Here is a 17,757-nt window from a genome sequence, read left to right on the forward strand (position 1 = left end):
CATGCCACAAAGTTGGGTGCTGCTTGTCAAGTGGCCCATGAGAATAGCAGCTCAGTTCTGAGCTTGTAGATGAGCCTAACAAACTTCTGCAGTACCCATAGAGATTCAGTTCCATACCTTGAAGATTACTTGAGCTGATTATGTTAAAGGTGTTAGATTATAGCTACGTGGGTCATGTGGGTAGTGGACGGTGTGGTTGTGTTTGGGTGAATTGGTTCTGTCAGGAACTGAGTTAAGAGTGATCAGGCTTTTTGTTCTGGTAGACATGCTTTGAGAGGGATGCTCATTTATAAGGACTTAAATGTTCTACACAGTTTGCATAGGGTAGTTTGTGCAGAGGAAACATTAAAAATTTATCACGCTCCTTGAGAAAGGTCCCCAGTGTTTATTCAGCTGCACAACGTGAATTTCTAATATGGGTGAGATCTTCCTATGGTTAATGGTGTTATTTCCCTGCCTGCCCCTTCCAAGAAGCCATGAGTTGGATAGCACAGGATGATGAGCAGCAATTCAGTAAACGTGATATTCTAGCAAAATGATTAATAAGGTGATGGCAAATATTAGCAGTGTTTTCTATTTTCATTTTATAAAAGGACTACAAACACTGGTGATGTTGTCACTATCTGTCCTTGAAAGTCTCCCCCATCACCAGCAAAACAACTTCAAAAGTCATAAATGGGAGTTAGACATCCACATCCAAGTGACTTCCTTTACAATCTTGGCCTCTTCCTCAGGTTTACCACTGCCTGTTTTTAACCTAAATTCCAAACAAGACTTGCAGTCTTATTTCATGATCAGCGTTGGATTTGAAATGTGCTTTTTTATTAGGAAGGCCATAATTAACATTTTTGGAAGGGTGCTTTGTTAACTATTAGGGGCATATCTAAAGTAGTTAGAGCTGTGTAGTTCTGCTTCTGTAACACTACCTGGTTTGCTTTTTGAAGTTCTGAGGTGTCATTAGTAATAGCTTTGAAAGGCTAATTACCAGTATCATTTTGAATTGCAATCTATTTCAGAAGAATGTTATCATTGCTGACAAAAACGTCTAAAACACCAGCCCCCCACAAAGACCTAGGGGTTTGGATATAGAAAATCTGGTGGCTTTCTGCTGTGGAGGCTGAGTTAATTGGGAAGAGTGCCACTGTGATTTTTATCATTCCTCCTATCACTTAAGTTGGTTAATAGAGTAATTCGTTAAATATGGTTCAGTAAAGGGGTATTTTGACAACTGGCAAGTTGCAGGTTTTACCTGGTGTTGATATTGGATGCTATAGACCATGGCCAAGGTGAAGTCTACCGGTGGTAGCAGTTAAAACCTGATAAACAGATTTATTGAAAATTGAGAATTGAATTGCACAACTAAATTAGAGGTCTTCAGATTTCAAAGCGTGTATTTGTCTGTCTTAATTATATTTTTATCTCTCTTCCATGGTTCTCATGCGTTGCCCCTTCTTACTCTGTATGAAGCCAAGATAATCATGTGTAGCAACAATAATATTACACTTGACATTCATTGTTCAGCTAGCCCTGTGCCGTTCTGGATATTTCTCTGGTTTTTGTACTGTGTACTTTATTCACTAAAGCCTGCTCAAATTTAGACCATTTACTATGACTTGAAACACACAAACTGAAAGGAAAGGACTTTATCAATTATCCATTTACTGTTAGACGCAACTGTTGCTGTGTACAATATCCTGTACTGTAAGCATATATTGTGTTCTGCTGGTGGTATTTAGGATTCTGTGGGTAGCACTTAAATGGTCACATCCTGCTGTACTCATGACTGAATGGATTTCTCAAGCCTGGTGACTCAGAATTAAGGAGTCAGGTGATTTTCACCAGGCCATTGCTTAGCAAAGAGCCAAGGAGCAGCAAAGATGTTGGCTCCCTGCAGATTTAAGATGATAACAATTGTTTTCCCTTGGTGCATATTAGATAGGGCTTTACACTAATTATGGGTCTAGCCCATTCACTTTCTTTAAGAATGAAAGCTTAGGTTATGTAAAAGTTGATGATACATGCCCTATGACAACTTCATGCATCATGTACTCGTGACTGAATGGATTTCTCAAGCCCGGTGACTCAGCTGTCATTTGCAGACAAAACAGACAGGATTATAACAATAGTTGAAGACTCCTTCAAAAATAAAATAATCTCTGCAAGTATGCCAAGTATGAATTTAGAGGATGGAAAATATTTTTGGTTTACTAGTGATATAGAATGATTAAGACTTGTACTTGTCACAAAAGATATTGGATCAGATAAAAATGCTGCAAGTTTTCTGATCACTTTGCTTAGGCTTGGTTAGGCTTAGACACAAAAAGACTGTGTGAGCAAACCCGTGGCACATAGATCTCTGAAATGGTAAGTTGGGATAAACCACTCGGAGTTTTTCATGTATAGTACATGCTATGTCACCTACCCTTGCTTGACCTCTTTTGGTTTGCCACTCAGTAAATCTAAAGTGCTTGTCTCCATTGTGTTTTCATAATGGAGTGTCTATTGCACAGCAGCTATCCTGCTGTAAAAACACACCATGTTTTCATCGGTGAAAACATCACCTTAATGGTGCTGCTGGTCTGTTAACTGGAAGAAAAAAGGAACCATTCTTCCTTGGTGACCCTAAGCTGTGCCTTTTGCTAAAATAAAACAGAAGTGCTCGCTTAAACAACTGCTTTGAGTTGGCCTCTAGGCTAGTTGTATCATTTTACTCTATCCATACCCCTGAAGTCTCCATTCTTCCACAAGCTGATGTGCAACTTCCCTGAGAAGTGAAAATGTGGCCCAAGCAGTTGTGTGTTCTACTAAATCACCCTGGTGTGGAAAGCTAATGTCATGGATCAGTTGATTCCCATAAGCTGTTAGAGGATAAATTAAATGGTGGTTATTTGAGAGTCATACTTAGGTGCATTGCAGTAAAAGTGAAAAGGGGAGAACGCTTAACCTGAAGTCACGAGTCTGGCAGAGTTCCCAACTTGGTTGTAGGCTTCCTCACATGAGTTTGTTCAGTCCAAATGGGAATTGGGGCAAGGTAGTGTTGCATAAGTTATCATCCAGGGCTTAAAATGATAAAAATCAAATTTCTTCCTCCTGCTGTTGGCACTAAAAAGCACCAAGGTGTTTTGTTCTCAGCTTTAAGTCTTCCGTGTGGAAACTAATCTTTTTTACGCTATTTACTAAGAAGTATTTTGAAAACAACTGTGTTGCTTTTGGAAGCTTAGCAGAATATGTGGGCAGGCTGGAAGGTATGTCAGGACATGTAGTTCAGTGTTCAGTCATTTACCCACCTCCTCCAAACTAGGACATATTCGAGTATGTAGGCCAGATTTGGATCTCAATTATTATGTAAATCCAGAGTAATTTGGTTGGGCTGTGGTAAATCTACCACCAACTTGCTCTGATATAACTATATCGGTATGTTTTTCATTAAGCATGTAGGAGTTATGACTTATGAGAAAAGGCTGAAAAAACTAGGGTTGTTTAGCCTGCAGAAGAGAAGACTGAGGGGGGGAGTTGCTAACAATCTTCAAATACCTAAAGAGTGATTATAGAGAGGAGGAAGATGGGCTTTTCTCTGTGGCTGTAGGGGACAAGACTAGGTGCAATGGCCTCAAGCTGTAGCCAGGGAAATGAAAGCTGGAGATTAGAATGAGCTTTGTGACTTCTAAGGTGTCTGAGCATTGGAACGAGCTACCTGGAGAAATTGTGGAATCTCCATCCTTGTGGGTTTTTGAGAGTAGGTTAAACAAATGCTTGGATGGGATAGGATGAGATGACTCTGCCTTGAGCAAGGAGCTGGACTAGTTGGCCTTGTGAGGTCACTTCCACCCTACTTCACTAAGATCCTGTGGGGTAAAAAGCAAAACTCTGGTAGATAAAAATGGATTGAGACAACTCAAAGTAGGCTTAGGAAGTAATTGTTACAACAAGGAACTAGTCCCTTGTCCTCAGTTAAGAACTATTATGTAAGTAAAGCCATTTTATGTTGAAACATCCGTTGTTGATTGTTTTTCTACATACTCATTTTTCACACTCTCCTTTTTTATATGTATATACACAAACAAGTCTATCATGATAATCTCCATTTGCTTTGGCATAATTTGCTGCCAGATTAGTTATATCACAAGTGAACATTATACTATGTCAGTATGAATAGGCAGGGGATAGGTTATGAGAGAGATTGAGAGAGCGCATCTTTTATACACAGATGCAGTAGCTGTAGAACTGAGGATATCAACTGGTCATCTCAAAGGTATGATTTGTTTATTAAGCTGTAATGAGCATTAATGTTGTTTGGGAAATAATACAGGTGTGTTTTTCTGAGCGCCTTTTAAGTACCCTAATATTTCCAGTTCAGTTTATTCTTCTGTAATATTCACTGCAGCTGTCTTTTAATTTTTTCCCCTCCCCCATCTTTCAATTTGACAGAGCTCTCTGGCGGAGACGTTGGACAGCAGTGGAAGTTTAGACGCACAGAGAACTGACATGATATACACAATTGAGGATGTTCCCCCTTGGTACCTCTGCATATTCTTAGGGTTACAGGTATTTTTCAAGATGTGGAGATTTTTTTCTTTGGTGTTGTTTACAATCTTTAAAAAAATTTCTATGTATTTATTCATAGATGTTAGGGTCAGAAGGGACCTCAGTAGGTCATCGAGTCCAACCCCCTGCTCTGGGCAGGAAAGAGCACTGGGTTCAGATGACACCACCTAGATTAATTTAATAGATTTAATATTAATTTAATTTCATAGAGTGAATATAATAAAGATGATGAGCAGTTGCTTATAATTTACCTTCAAGGTTTTGTGTCCCTCTGATTTATTAAAGGTAGCTGGAAAGCTTGAAGCCCATTCTTACTCCATTTCCTTGAGTGTAATGTGGCAATGGCCTGGGAGTAAAGCAGAACAGATAAAGTGTTAATGCGGGAGACTGTGAAAACCATTGGGAGTGTCTTTAAATATCTGCGTCTATTCAGTTTCTCCTTCAATACTGCCCAATTTTAATTCTTACTTTTAAATGCAAATAAGCCTCTCATGGCAGGGTATTCATCCTGTTGTTTCCTACTCTCCATTTCCCTCTTCACTACACTGATATTCCAGGTCGGCTATTGCATTTCAGGAATTTCAGAAGATTCATTTAAGAAATAATTACTTGGGCTGCTATGTAATGCTTGTTGTTTTATTTCATAGTTTGTAGGGTTGGAAGGGACCTGAGCAGATCATCAAGTCCGACCCCCTGCCATGGCAGGAAAGGATGCTGGGGTCAGACAGCCCCGGCTAGGTGTTCATCCAGCCTCCTCTTAAAGACCTCCAGGGTAGAAGCCAGCACCACTTCGCTTGGAAGCTGGTTCCAGACCCTAGCCGCCCTGACCGTGAAGTCGTGCCTCCTGATATCCAGCCTAAACCTGCCCTCTGCCAGCTTGTGACCGTTATTCCTGGTCACTCCTGGTCGTGCTCAGGGGAACAGGGACTCCCCCAGTGCCTGCTGGTCCCCCCTGACTAGTTTATAACAGGCCAAAAGATCCCCCCTCAGCCTTCTCTTGTGGAGGCTGAACAGGTTCAGGTCCCATAGCCTCTCCTCATCCTGCCCTGCTGCCCCCTGATCATGCGAGTGGCCTCCTCTGGACCCTCTCCATGCTGTCCACATCCCTCCTGAAGTGCGGCGCCCAGACCTGGACGCAGTACTCCAGCTGCGGCCTGACCAGTACCGCATAGAGGGGGAGGATCACCTCCTCGGACCTGCTCGTGATACATAAATAGATGCATAACAAGGTACAGTTGGCCTTCCTGACTGCATCCCTACACTGTCAGCCCATGTTCATTTTGGCATCAGTAATGATTTCAAGATCCTTTTCTGCCTCTGTGCTGACGAGAAGGGAGTTCCCCAGCCTGTGGGTATGGTGCTGGTTCTTCCTCCCCAGGTGCAGCACTTTGCGCTTGTCTGTGTTGAATCCCATCCTGTTCTCATCCGCCCACCCCTGTAACCTGTCTAGGTCCGATTGTAGCCTATTCCTTTCTTCTAGCTTTCCTACTTCTCCCCACATCTTAGTGTCATCTGCAAATTTGAACAGGTGCTTTTTACCCCCTTGTCCAAGTCACTGATAAAGATGTTGAGCAGTGCAGGCCCGAGGACTGAGCCCTGCGGGACCCCACTGCCCACATCCCTCCAGGTGGAAAAAGACCTATCCACCACCACTCTCTGGGTATTTAACTAAGTGTTAAAAATCATTCATTGTTAGAACAAGAAGTCATCTCTTGAATTCAGGTGAGGGGAAAGCAGTGAGGGATGCAGTACAGGTGCTAAAATCTCTTTAAAGTGTTAATTCTGGGAATGACTAGCAAGTTCATTGGAATGACTAGCAGCTCTATCATTGGAAGGATGTTGAGATATGAAAAAGAGCACCTGTAGCCTGCTGAACTTGCTGGACATCTTTTAGGCATTTGAATATAGTGTACATTTGCTAGTTAGTACAGCCTAATGGATAGCAAAAGTAGCTGGATTATCATACCGACTGTCATGGACTTGATAAGAGGTTGGATGAGTCCTTGTCACTTATGTCTTTCCAAATGAGTAACAAAGCCTCTGATGAAGCCCCGAGCTCTCATTCACAAAAGCTTACGCTCTCTATATGCCTTAGTTTGTCTACAGGGTGCACATCTACCCTGCCTTGTTCCTGACTTTAGGCAAAAACAGCTAACTCCGTGTCTCTGCTAATAAAACCTCTCCCACAGGAATGTTGAGCTTTTGTTTAATAGTACTTTGAGATCCTCAAACAAATTACTCCTTAGAAAATAAAGGCATCTACTTTTACTTTGGCATTTATTCAAGTTCAGCCAACTCCACAGGAATTCTTCTAGGTTTTTGTTGTTTTTTTTTTTTTTGAGAGGGGTTGGGTTTTTTGAATTCTTTTTTAAACAAACCTAAACAGAGTACTCTTTTTATTAAACTACATGGCTCCAAGCAGAATAAATGCACAATTTGCCCTGTTTTTATCAGTTGAGATCCTATCTACAACATAATATTCTTGCTCAATAACTTCTTAAATGTATTCTGAATTCATGTGTAAGCATGTTGAAAGGTGGAGAGAGTGGTGTGTCTGTTTAAATCTCTAAACTGCTTCAGCTCGGTTATCTAAATACTCACTCTAGATACTCGCTTGTCAAGAATGAGAACAGTAACCAGTTAGCGGTGTAATTTGTTGTCCAGAAGTAGGAGTCATTAGTAGCTGGCTAGAATTAGCTGAACACACAAGAAAACATAATGATTTGTTTATATTTTATATGTACTTTTAGGTGTATTAATGAGGCATGCCTTCTTGCTTTTCACAGCACTACCTGACATGTTTTAGTGGAACCATAGCAGTACCCTTTTTGCTAGCTGATGCCATGTGTGTTGGGTTTGACCAGTGGGCTACCAGCCAACTGATTGGGACCATTTTCTTCTGCGTGGGAATCACTACTTTATTACAAACAACTTTTGGGTGCAGGTGAGATCAGAACTCTCTTTTTTTTGTTACTGTTGTTGTTAAGATGTGGGTTGTCATAGTACATATCTGTAAATGTATGTAACTTTATCAGGATGAGGGCAAAATACCAGGTAATGGTTCAAATGCAAGATGACTGGGGAATGCACCTGTCATCCCAATTGGGAAAAGTTTCGCAACAAAGTGGCAGTAAAGACACAAAGGCTACATGGGGGACACGTGAGTCTAACGGATGGAAGGCACCAGGCAGAACAAAAAAAAAACAGGAGAGAAAAGATGGAGAAGCTCTGAAAAAAAATCACACCTCCCTGTGTAAAGGGTGATTCTTTAGCACATTTATACTAGGAACCAAAATAACTTCCAGTTATTTTCAAAGGTGGAAGCTGTGCTGCTTCTGTCATGTTCTGATATGACAGTTTTAGTAATATGATTGGCAAAGTGTGGTGAGATAGTAGGATCTCTGGAGTTCAACATGTATACACTAATATGCCAGTGTACATCTCTGCCACTTCAAGAGTCTAGAGGGAAAGAAGTGGGTGAACTGCATAGTTAATCCTGTAGTTGGAATGAAAGGTGAGATGCAGATGAAGACATTTCTGTTCTTTCAGGATTCTTGACTTTGGCTACTTCACTTATGAAGTGATTCACAATATAACAGCCAGTAAGAAAAGGGAAAGGTGACTTGGTCCCTGACCTTAGTTTCTGCCACTAACCTACATATTTCAGTAGATTCTGTGTATGGAGGAGCGAAACAATGTTTATATTCCTTAGCTGCCCAGAGCTGCTGGTACTCTTTGTCTGGGATGGAGCATCACCATTAAACTAGCTTGCTGGGGTTCTGACTCCTTTTAGTCTGCAGTTTTAATAAGCTGTATCAAAGACTGACTGGCTTTCATGGATGTGCTGCATTTCCCAAAACAGAGGAAATTACTAGGAGTCAGCTGTAAAATATCAAAATTGTTAAAACTGTACATGGAGTACTGCAGAAAGACTTTCAAAGAAATATTTGCCTAAACTTTTGACCCTGTATGTGAAAAGGAAAGGATGGAGGAAACGCACAAGGCTATGTCTGCGTTCTTTCGAATGTAGCCAAGGAAAAAGTCTAGAAGATTGCTCATTGTATTAACATGTTCCATTATTATGAGTTTTGCTCTTCAAACATCTCTTTTTTCAGTCCAAAAATGATACAAGATGAAATCTGACAGAAAGCGGACAACATAGTCCAAACATAAAAGATTTACTCGAGAAACAGAATCCATGGGTGGAGGAGACCTACTCAGCAGGGCGAGAAAGGCAAGCCCTTTAAACAAATCCTTTAGAATAGCAGGGGAAGGTGATCAGCTCAGAAAACCCAACCCTTTTCAAACAATTCAGGTTTCCTGAATTGAACATTTTTGTTGTTGGTTCATTTTCAAGTCTTGAGAAGGCATGCAGCTAATGTGTTTTCTCATTTCCCTTCCATCTCCTTAGAAAACATTTTTTTTCTTTTCCTCCCCTTAGTTTTCTTGAAAGCTGCTTTGATATTTCATTCATCAACTGCAGACTACAGAAAGGTGTAGATGACACATTTAGAAAGAAGAGTAAAAAATGTGCCATTTTTTTTTCTCAGAAGATTTTTTTCCTTGCAGATGTTTATCAGCTTCTGTCCTGCAGATTTTAGTTCTTATTTGTTTTGTTTTGTATCCCCATTGACTGACTCACTTGTTACATTCAGTCAAAATATACTAAATTCTAAAATAGACCTACTCCTAGCTGTTAGCAACTGCTTATTAAGGAGACAGGAGAACAGTAAAACATGGAAGTCTCCTCATTGTCTTCGTTCTAATCCCAGTTAAAGTGAGCATCTCTGCTGGAGTTTATAGCCACTCCAGTGCTTTTTGCAAATGTTGCTGAATTCCTGATCTTGCACCTTTATTCGGACCTTCATTTACAGTCAAAGAACAGCTTGCATACATCGCAGACCAGTAGTTTGGGTTAATTTCAGAAGTATTTATTAAACTTCCTAAGAGTCACCATCCTGCCTTGCCGAAATTCTCTAAGTGTTGTGGGTCTGGGCTGTTTTGTTTTTTATTTGCTTGTCTTATTCTTGGGTGCTCTGTGAAGGACACTTGTCTAAAAAAACACTTTTGTGCTTGGGGTTAAAACAAAGTTTTAGTGGCTGAGCGTCTAGTAACTGATAGCACGTGATTTCTGTCAGTTATATTTGGATGAGACTTGAATATAGCCACTGTATTCTACATGCAGTTCTTAAAGGTTTACTGGCAATCCTGTCAACTGAGAAGTATTTAGCAAGTAAAGCCATTATGATTTCAAAATGTCAAATTCCGCTCCCTTAGAAGTCCTTTAGAAATTGATTTAACTTGGCATCTGGAGTCATTTGTAGTTAATCTGGAATCCATACTAATTTTAGGAATTGAAGCTATTGAATAAAGTATGCATTAATTCAAAAAGTTGGATGGGATCCAAAGTAACCATTATGGTCTGGTAGGTTAAATCTGTACAAGAAACATACCTCTGTGTTAGGTTTTTTGACAGTCCCGTTACCATAACATCAGAGCATAGTTGCATTTAAAATAATTAATTTATTTCTAAAACAACTCTTTAATTGCATTCAAAAGTTCTGTGTTGAGTAGAGTTGCTGCAAAAATCTCAGTGAAATAGGAAGTTCAGAGTTGATGTTGAAACTACCTCGGGCCTGTTCTAGGTTTGGTTAATGCATGCGCTTAATGCATTTGTGTGGTCTTAATTATGTACTTGGTTGCTGTTTTGCAATATAGTACCTTCGGGGCATAGTTTCAGCACTAATGTCAAGGCTGTGATGCAGATCAGGTGAATTTTAAGACATGCAACAATGTCTTTAAATAAAAGCTGGGATTATACTGATTTCTTCCTTATGATCCTTGCCCTTTCCCCCTCCAACACTGTCTTTAAGGTATTTAGCATTTTTCAGGGGGCTTCAGTATGCACTGTTTGTCCAGTGAACATCAAAGGGATAAGGTAAATTATTCACTCATAGCTACTACCATTTCCTCTCATCAAAGGTAATGTTTAGCTTTTTGCCCAAAGAAGAAGCCCACATAGGAAATATTAGCCAATATTTAGAGGACAGTGCGAGCAAGGTGTTTATAGATACCCCATGCACTGCATGTACTTACACTTTTATGCAACTGGGTTTTCTCAGTTCTCAGTGGGAGTGGAGCACCTTCTCTGAGAGAAGACCTTACCTGTCATAATTGAGTTCTGAACTCACTTCCCAACTGCACATGTAGACTTTATAGCACATGTTTCATCTCCCCTTGTTTCCCTGAACCCATGTGTCTTGGTTTTATTCTGCCTGGCACCTCTTCACCTCCCGTAACTGAAGTGCATTTCCTATAGGTTGTGGAGCCTTTCATGTTTCTGCTTCCACAGCTTTTCTTTCTGTTGTTCTGCACTGTTCATTAGGGGTGTGCGAACGGGCCCTATTTGATTCGGATTCAGCCCGAATCAGGGACAGTCATTCAATTAGTTGATTCAGATCACTGTCCCTGATTTGATTCGGCCAAATCCAAATCTGAAGATTCGATGCTGATTCATAGACACAGCTTTAAAAAAAAAATTTTCTTGCATACATTGAGATACCAGTGTGGCTCGTGACTGCTGCAATGCTGGGGTGCATGAGGCCCTCCATATTCTCAGCAGCAAACCTGGAAGTGGACCAGAAGTAGTTCTAGTCTACTTCCAGGTCTGCTGGGGAGCACCCTGGGGCCGCCCTCCCACACTCCCCCTGCTCAGCAGTTGGCCACAAGAGGACCCTGGGTGCCCCCAGACCCAGGAGGCACTAGTTGCCAAGCTGGGGGGCACCAGGGGACCCCCAGCATGCTCCCAGTGGACCTGGTAGTGGGCTGAAAGTGCTTCTGGTACACTTCCAGGTCTGCTTGGGGAGCCCCCCGCACTCCTGTGGGACACTCCATCTGCCCCAGTATCGCAGCATTCATGGTACCTAGAGGTATGTAGAAAAAGCATTTCAAGCTGTTTCTGTCTGAATCTTTCCAAATCTCTCCAAGTCAATTCAGAGGGATTAAAGGGTCCTCTGATTCTATTTGGATTCAGAGATTTGGCCACTGAGTAGGGCTGAATCTCTGCCAAATCAGATCAGGGACTGAAGCTTTGCACAGCCCTCCTGGTTCATGCTGTTTAGCTGAGCCTGCTAAGTTTGCATTTTCCCTGGACTATTGCTTCTGCAGATATCAGGATTTTTAATTGTGGCTGTAAAAGCAACCATAAAGTAGAAACAGTAGCCAACGCCTGACTTGAACTGTAAGTGCCCAGTGTACCAAGGTTCAGTATCAGCTTTTGAAAAAGGGCTGTATGATTTTTTTTCCCCCCTCACTCTGCGTGCACCCCTTCAAAACCTGTGTTTAAAAGAACAGTTTAAATGCTGCTTTTTAGCAGCGTATCTTAATGTGTCTGACGGCTCTGCACGCTGCAGCTTGTAGAATAAATACGGAATTATGACTGTTTGTTTGTGAAAGTACTTTGTGTTTTCAAAATAACTTTGTTTAAAAGGTCTTAAAATCATTGCAGGTTTCAAATTTTACTACATGGAATGGCTTATCAGTTCTTATCTACTTAATTATTTATGCATTCGCTTAATGACCAATTTATAGTTTCATAGTTTCTAGGGTGGGAAGAGACCTGAGCAGATCATCAAGTCCGACCCCCTGCCATGGCAAGAAAGAGCACTGGGGTCAAACGACCCCAGCAAGGTGTACATCTAGCCTCCTCTTAAAGCCCCCCAAGGTAGGAGCCAGCACCACTTCTCTTGGAAGTTGGTTCCAGATCCTAGCTGCCCTAACCATGAAGTCGCGCCTCCTGATATCTAGCCTAAATCTACCCTCTGCCAGCTTGTGACCATTATTCCTGGTCACTCCTGGCAGTGCTCGGAGGAACAGGGACTCCCCCAATGCCTGCTGGTCCCCCCTGACTAGTTTGTAATAGGCCACTAGATCCCCCCTCAGCCTTCTCTTGTGGAGGCTGAACAGGTTCAGGTCCCATAGCCTCTCCTCGTACAGCCTGCCCTGCTGCCCCCTGATCATGCGAGTGGCCCTCCTCTGGACCCTCTCCATGTTGTCCACATCCCTCCTGAAGTGCGGCGCCCAGAACTGGACGCAGTACTCCAGCTGCGGCCTGACCAGTGCCGCATAGAGGGGGAGGATCACCTCCCTGGACCTGCTTGAGATGCATCTGTGGGTGCATGACAAGGTGCAGTTGGCCTTCCTGACTGCATCCCCACACTGCCAGCCCATGTTCATCTTGGCATCAATAATGACTCCAAGATCCTTTTCTGCCTCTGCACTAACAAGGAGGGAGTCCCCCAGCCTGTGGGTATGGTGCTGGTTCTTCTTCCCCAGGTGCAGCACCTTGCACTTGTCAGTGTTGAATCCCATCCTATTGTCATCCACCCACCCCTGTAACCTGTCTAGGTCTGACTGCAGCCATTATGAATGCTTTTAATACAAGTCATGCAGTTAAGGTGAGTTATTCTTCTTGGAGTTTGCATGAACAACTTGCCTCTCTCAGGAAAATGTTTTAAACAGTTAGATACTGTAATTCTGCATGGTGGGCACCTAAGCAGGCAAACTCATGGTGTTTTATACCCTTTGTGCCCTGCTGCTTTTCCCATGGAGCAGGTTTTGTTGGACCAGCACACAGTAGCTCTGTCCCAGATAGCATACTGGCTGTTCCTTTTCATTTGTTTTAGTCTGTGAGCTCTTACAGCTCTTTGTGATGGTTGGTGAGCTACAATTTGCCCTCCTGCTCCTTTTAAAAAAGAAATGTCTAATTCAAGAATCTAATAACCACCGGGGAAAAAGAGTTAATAAGGAAAGGTTAACTAAGAACATCTGTGGGCTAAATGTTATGAAATGGCAAATTATGAGAGTCTCCATCTTATCTTTATATTTCCTTCAGGTTACCCTTATTTCAAGCCAGTGCTTTCGCTTTCTTAGCACCTGCCCGAGCTATTCTCTCTTTGGAGAAGTGGAAATGTAATAACACAGGTAAATGCAAGTCATGTATGGTAGTTCTGTACTAACTTGTCAGTAAGTGATCGATGTTACCCAGAATGAAGCATCTGATTTGTTGCTAACATATCCCTTGATGCATCAGTGACCACTCTCTCTGAGATGAGTGGAGACTAGGAATAACATACCGTAGTTCATGACATTTAAACTTTGAAAGAAATGAGCAGCCATTTTTAAAGTGTCTTAAGAACAGGGGAAATACTAGCAGTGGCTTCGGCCCGGCATTAAACGGAAATGACAAAAATACTTGATGCAGAAAAGATAGAAGGACTTGGTAAATATTTTATACCTTATTCAGAAAGAAGCAGGATGAGGAGGTAGTTTGTCTTCCATTAAGAACTAGGAAGAATGTTGAGCGATACCTGCAAGAGATGGGCAGTTCTGTATTGCTCCCACCTGGGTGCTGTAAGAGATGACTGCAGAACTCACCAGTGTCAATATTCACAGAAGTCATCGATGGTTAGACAAGTTCTAATGTTGGGACAGTGTTTAAAGAGAATGAGCGGGATAAATCCCTAATTACCTGGCCAATTAGTCTGTCGTTAATCCTGGGCAAGATATGGCAAAAACAGATACAGGGCTCGCTTAAAAAGAATGAAAGGATAGAAATAAAATTAATGCCCATGAGAGTTTTTCTATGGAAAATGTCAAAAAAATACCTCAGTTTACCAGCCTATGCATTAATTACATTGATTAAGACTGAGCTAATTGGCAGACCTTTGAAGTAGGCACTTTGTTTTAATTCCTCTTTCCTCATAATCAGCAGGGAATTGAAGTACTCAGCCTGGGTGGCTTCTACCTCATGTACCATTGCCAGTTAAAAATAAATAAATATATAAAATAAAAGAATTAGGCCACATTAGTCCTTGCACCATTTCTGCACCAACTCCGGTGTCTTGAGTGTTTTTAGCTCCAGTGCATAGTCACATTTTAGATGAAGAATGTGTTTTAAACTTCACTGTCTGGACTGTCTTGAAATGTGTTTCAGTTAAAAGACTGGCACGGAAGTAATTTCAGTGCTCTCAATTCACTTTGTGCTGAATTCTGTTGTATTTCCCATAGTCTCTTAACTTTCCCTTTTGCCCTTTTAGGAGAAAGCTATCAAATATGTAAATATGTTTGTGAAGTAAAGTTGCTAGTGCAGGAAAACAAGCCATGGGTGTTAGAAAACTTAACCCAATAAGGTGCCAGAGGTGGTGAGCCATATAAGAGGTGCATATTGGCAGTTTATGCGGCTGCTGAATATATTCCCAAAATGATTTATCCATAGTGCCCTGTTAACAGCCAACCTGTACGTATCCTGCTATTGCTTATTGCTCTGTTGAAAATCAAGTAAGCTGTTGGTTAATAAAAGTTACTGTGTCTAGTAATGTTGGTCATCTTCAGTTTGTGTTTGAAAATAACCATTGTCTGCTTCTAACTCTCAAAACAGGAGTTCTTTAGTGTTCCCCTAGTTAGCTGAATTTTAAACAGTTTGGGACTGTTTGAGATGCGTTATGCACTCAAGTAATTCTCACTATGAAAACTTTCCCAATTCAGTTCTGCACTAGAATAAAGAGAGTCCTCCTTGGACACTTTCCACTCTAGTAAAGTGGGCTGAGTTAATGGCTAGCCTTTGGGAATTGCACATTTTGTAGGAAGATGCTATTCTGTGGGTTCGACATGGGGAATTTCTTACTTTGAGAGTAAGTAGTCATGAACAGGGAATGCTTGAAAACAACAAAATTTGCTATCGTGTTAGGTTAGATTTTACCTTGCTCGGTAATAACAAACCAAAGTGTGGCGTGGCAATGAAAAACATTTATTTTTTGTTTTTATAAGCAATAGCGGTTACTAATGGAACAGCAGAGCTGCTTCACACCGAACATATCTGGTATCCCAGGATACGAGAGGTAACGTGGAATTGACCTTTCACTATTGATCATGCCATTTCAGTTGAGAATTCTCATCCAAGCATCTTCATATTCTTGTTTTTCTGTTAAGTTGATCACTTCTTCTTCCGCTATCATTTGATTTGGATATTTCCCTTTATTCGCTTCATGCAAATATGAATATTTCCAACTTGTTTGTTCGTTGCTGAAAAGCAAATGCAACGAGTTAGTTACCACATTCAAAATTATATCCAGTCAAATACACGAGAGGCTAGTATTCTGCTGCTTTTATCATTTTTCAATTTGTGCTCACCTGTAAGTGTTAAACAAGGCATTAGCTGCTATCAAATGACTTGCCTACTCTTGCTGAGTAATTCAGTAGGCTGCTTCCTACAGAAAATTTCCTGCTGTTTAGAAACCTCACTAAAAAGAGATTTTCTAAAGTTGGATACAGTTCTGATAGGACGTTGATTCTCCCAAGAGACTTGCTGAGTGTCCAAGCCCTTCTCCACTCCCACCATTTAAGTGTGAACTTCCTCATCCTTTACAGAGTCTCAGATGAGTGCTGAGCCCAGGCATCACACTATCGAGTGATAGATAGCGTAGTCCAAATCAAGGCGTGTCTCATGGAATTTATCTCCCATCCCGTTGCTTTGGGCTGCAAACTTTCTTAATTAAAAACAACCCCTCTCTCTTCCCCATGTTCAAACCATAGCTCCATCCTGCCAAGAGCCCTGCAGCCAAGAGGGCTGACAGTCTCCTGAGACCACAACGCTGCTCTATACCAGCTTCTAAGGAGCACTTGTGAACAATGCAGCGTACACTGCCCCTAGGAGCTAAGAGCATCACCTCCGTGGCGCCACCAGCCCTTGCCGGTTCGATCTGAGAGCTTAAAGGTTAGCCTGGAACCCAGGTCTCCTGTATGACAGTGTGATGTGCTATCCACACAACTACCAGACTGGCCCACTGGTCTGTTGTGTAATAGTTTTGTGCAGAAAAACATAAGTGTTATGCTTAAGCAATAAGTCACTTAATCATAATGAGCTGTTGTATGACAAAAACAATTGGCTGTCTTCTTCTTTGTCACTGAATTCTTTAATTGCAGTTTATAATCCAGAGCAGAAAAAATAAATGTTTTGTATCCTCAGTGTCATTAAACTCTGTCTTTTCCTATTCTCTGTGTGTTCAGATTCAAGGTGCTATTATCATGTCCTCCTTGATAGAAGTGGTGATTGGTTTCCTTGGGCTTCCTGGAGCTCTGCTGAGATATATTGGACCTCTGACCATTACACCGACAGTGGCCCTCATTGGTCTCTCTGGTTTCCAGGCAGCTGGGGAGAGAGCAGGCAAACACTGGGGTATAGCTATGTTGTAAGTACCTTTGGGTATTGTTGACTTTGACTGACTGTTACTGCTTTGGTACAATTCACAGACCCTCTAAAGAAAAAAACAGTTTTAAAAAAGGAGTTACACTGCAAACATTCAATTTGCTACTTCTTTTGAACAGCCTGTCATTGTTATTTGGTGGCGTGGGCACAAACCTACAGTGTGAAGAGTTGTATTTGCATATTGTTAATTGTGATCTCTCATCCCTTGGTAATGGTGAACTGGCCTGCATACTGCTCTCTGCTGTAGTTCCTTACACATGTTGAGAGCTTTTTCCAAAGACCAAAAAAAAAAAACACATGCTTTTTTGTTCGGTCACTGTCCTGTTTGCATTCTGTTTATCGCCATACATGTTATAGGTTGATGTTTAGTGTCAGTCACTGAGGAAATACCTTGTTTTTCAAACTTTATTACTGGCTTCTGGTCTTTATTTCTACGTTCTTCTTTGACTTAGTAAGTCTCCTTTCTTTTTTGTGTGTTAATTTGTACAGCAAGTCGCAAATTGACTGAGGTCTTTGCTGCAGCTCTTTACCTCTTCCTAATTGCTGTCAGTGCACAACAATGAAATAATTAATTTTAATAGCACCAAAATCTAACCATGTTACTTCAGCGTGATAAGTGAGATCAATGAGGTCATCAAAGTGCTGGTACTTCTGAGTCAGTGCTGTCATTGCAGTGTTGTTTTCCTGCATTGGGATCAGTTTGTCATTGGGTTACAAAGGTAATCGTCTATTAGGGTTAGGTACTTGGTGTGGCAGAAAGCCACCTTGTTTCTCCCCAAAATCTGCCCTGTGACACTGTGACTAAAATCTCTGAGCAGCAACCATTTGATTAGGGTGGGCCCAGCACGGAGGGGACCACACCCTGGCCCGTCTCTTTAGGTAACTTGAACTGGCTGCATTCCTGAGGGAGGGGGAAACCTGCTCCCTCTGCCTACGGGACTTGCATC

General features: G+C 41.6%; 1 protein-coding gene across 4 annotated transcripts in view; it reads left to right on the forward strand.

Annotated features, from left to right (window-relative positions):
- SLC23A2 (solute carrier family 23 member 2) overlaps positions 1 to 17,757 on the forward strand; it is a 66,842-nt gene that overhangs the window by 33,730 nt on the left and 15,355 nt on the right. For 2 of the 4 annotated variants that reach the window (XM_019545950.1, XM_019545949.1), the window contains 5 exons: positions 4,429 to 4,545; positions 7,332 to 7,489; positions 13,439 to 13,527; positions 15,373 to 15,443; positions 16,612 to 16,793. In XM_019545950.1, the coding sequence (XP_019401495.1) occupies positions 4,429 to 4,545; positions 7,332 to 7,489; positions 13,439 to 13,527; positions 15,373 to 15,443; positions 16,612 to 16,793 (617 nt within the window). Of the gene's footprint in view, positions 1 to 4,207; positions 4,253 to 4,428; positions 4,546 to 7,331; positions 7,490 to 13,438; positions 13,528 to 15,372; positions 15,444 to 16,611; positions 16,794 to 17,757 lie in introns of all 4 variants that reach the window. The other 2 variants (XM_019545952.1, XM_019545951.1) reach the window with 2 other exon arrangements.

This window comes from Crocodylus porosus, unplaced genomic scaffold, assembly GCF_001723895.1.
Source record: "Crocodylus porosus isolate Cpor-Errol unplaced genomic scaffold, CroPor_comp1, whole genome shotgun sequence".
Taxonomy (NCBI): Eukaryota; Metazoa; Chordata; order Crocodylia; family Crocodylidae; genus Crocodylus; species Crocodylus porosus.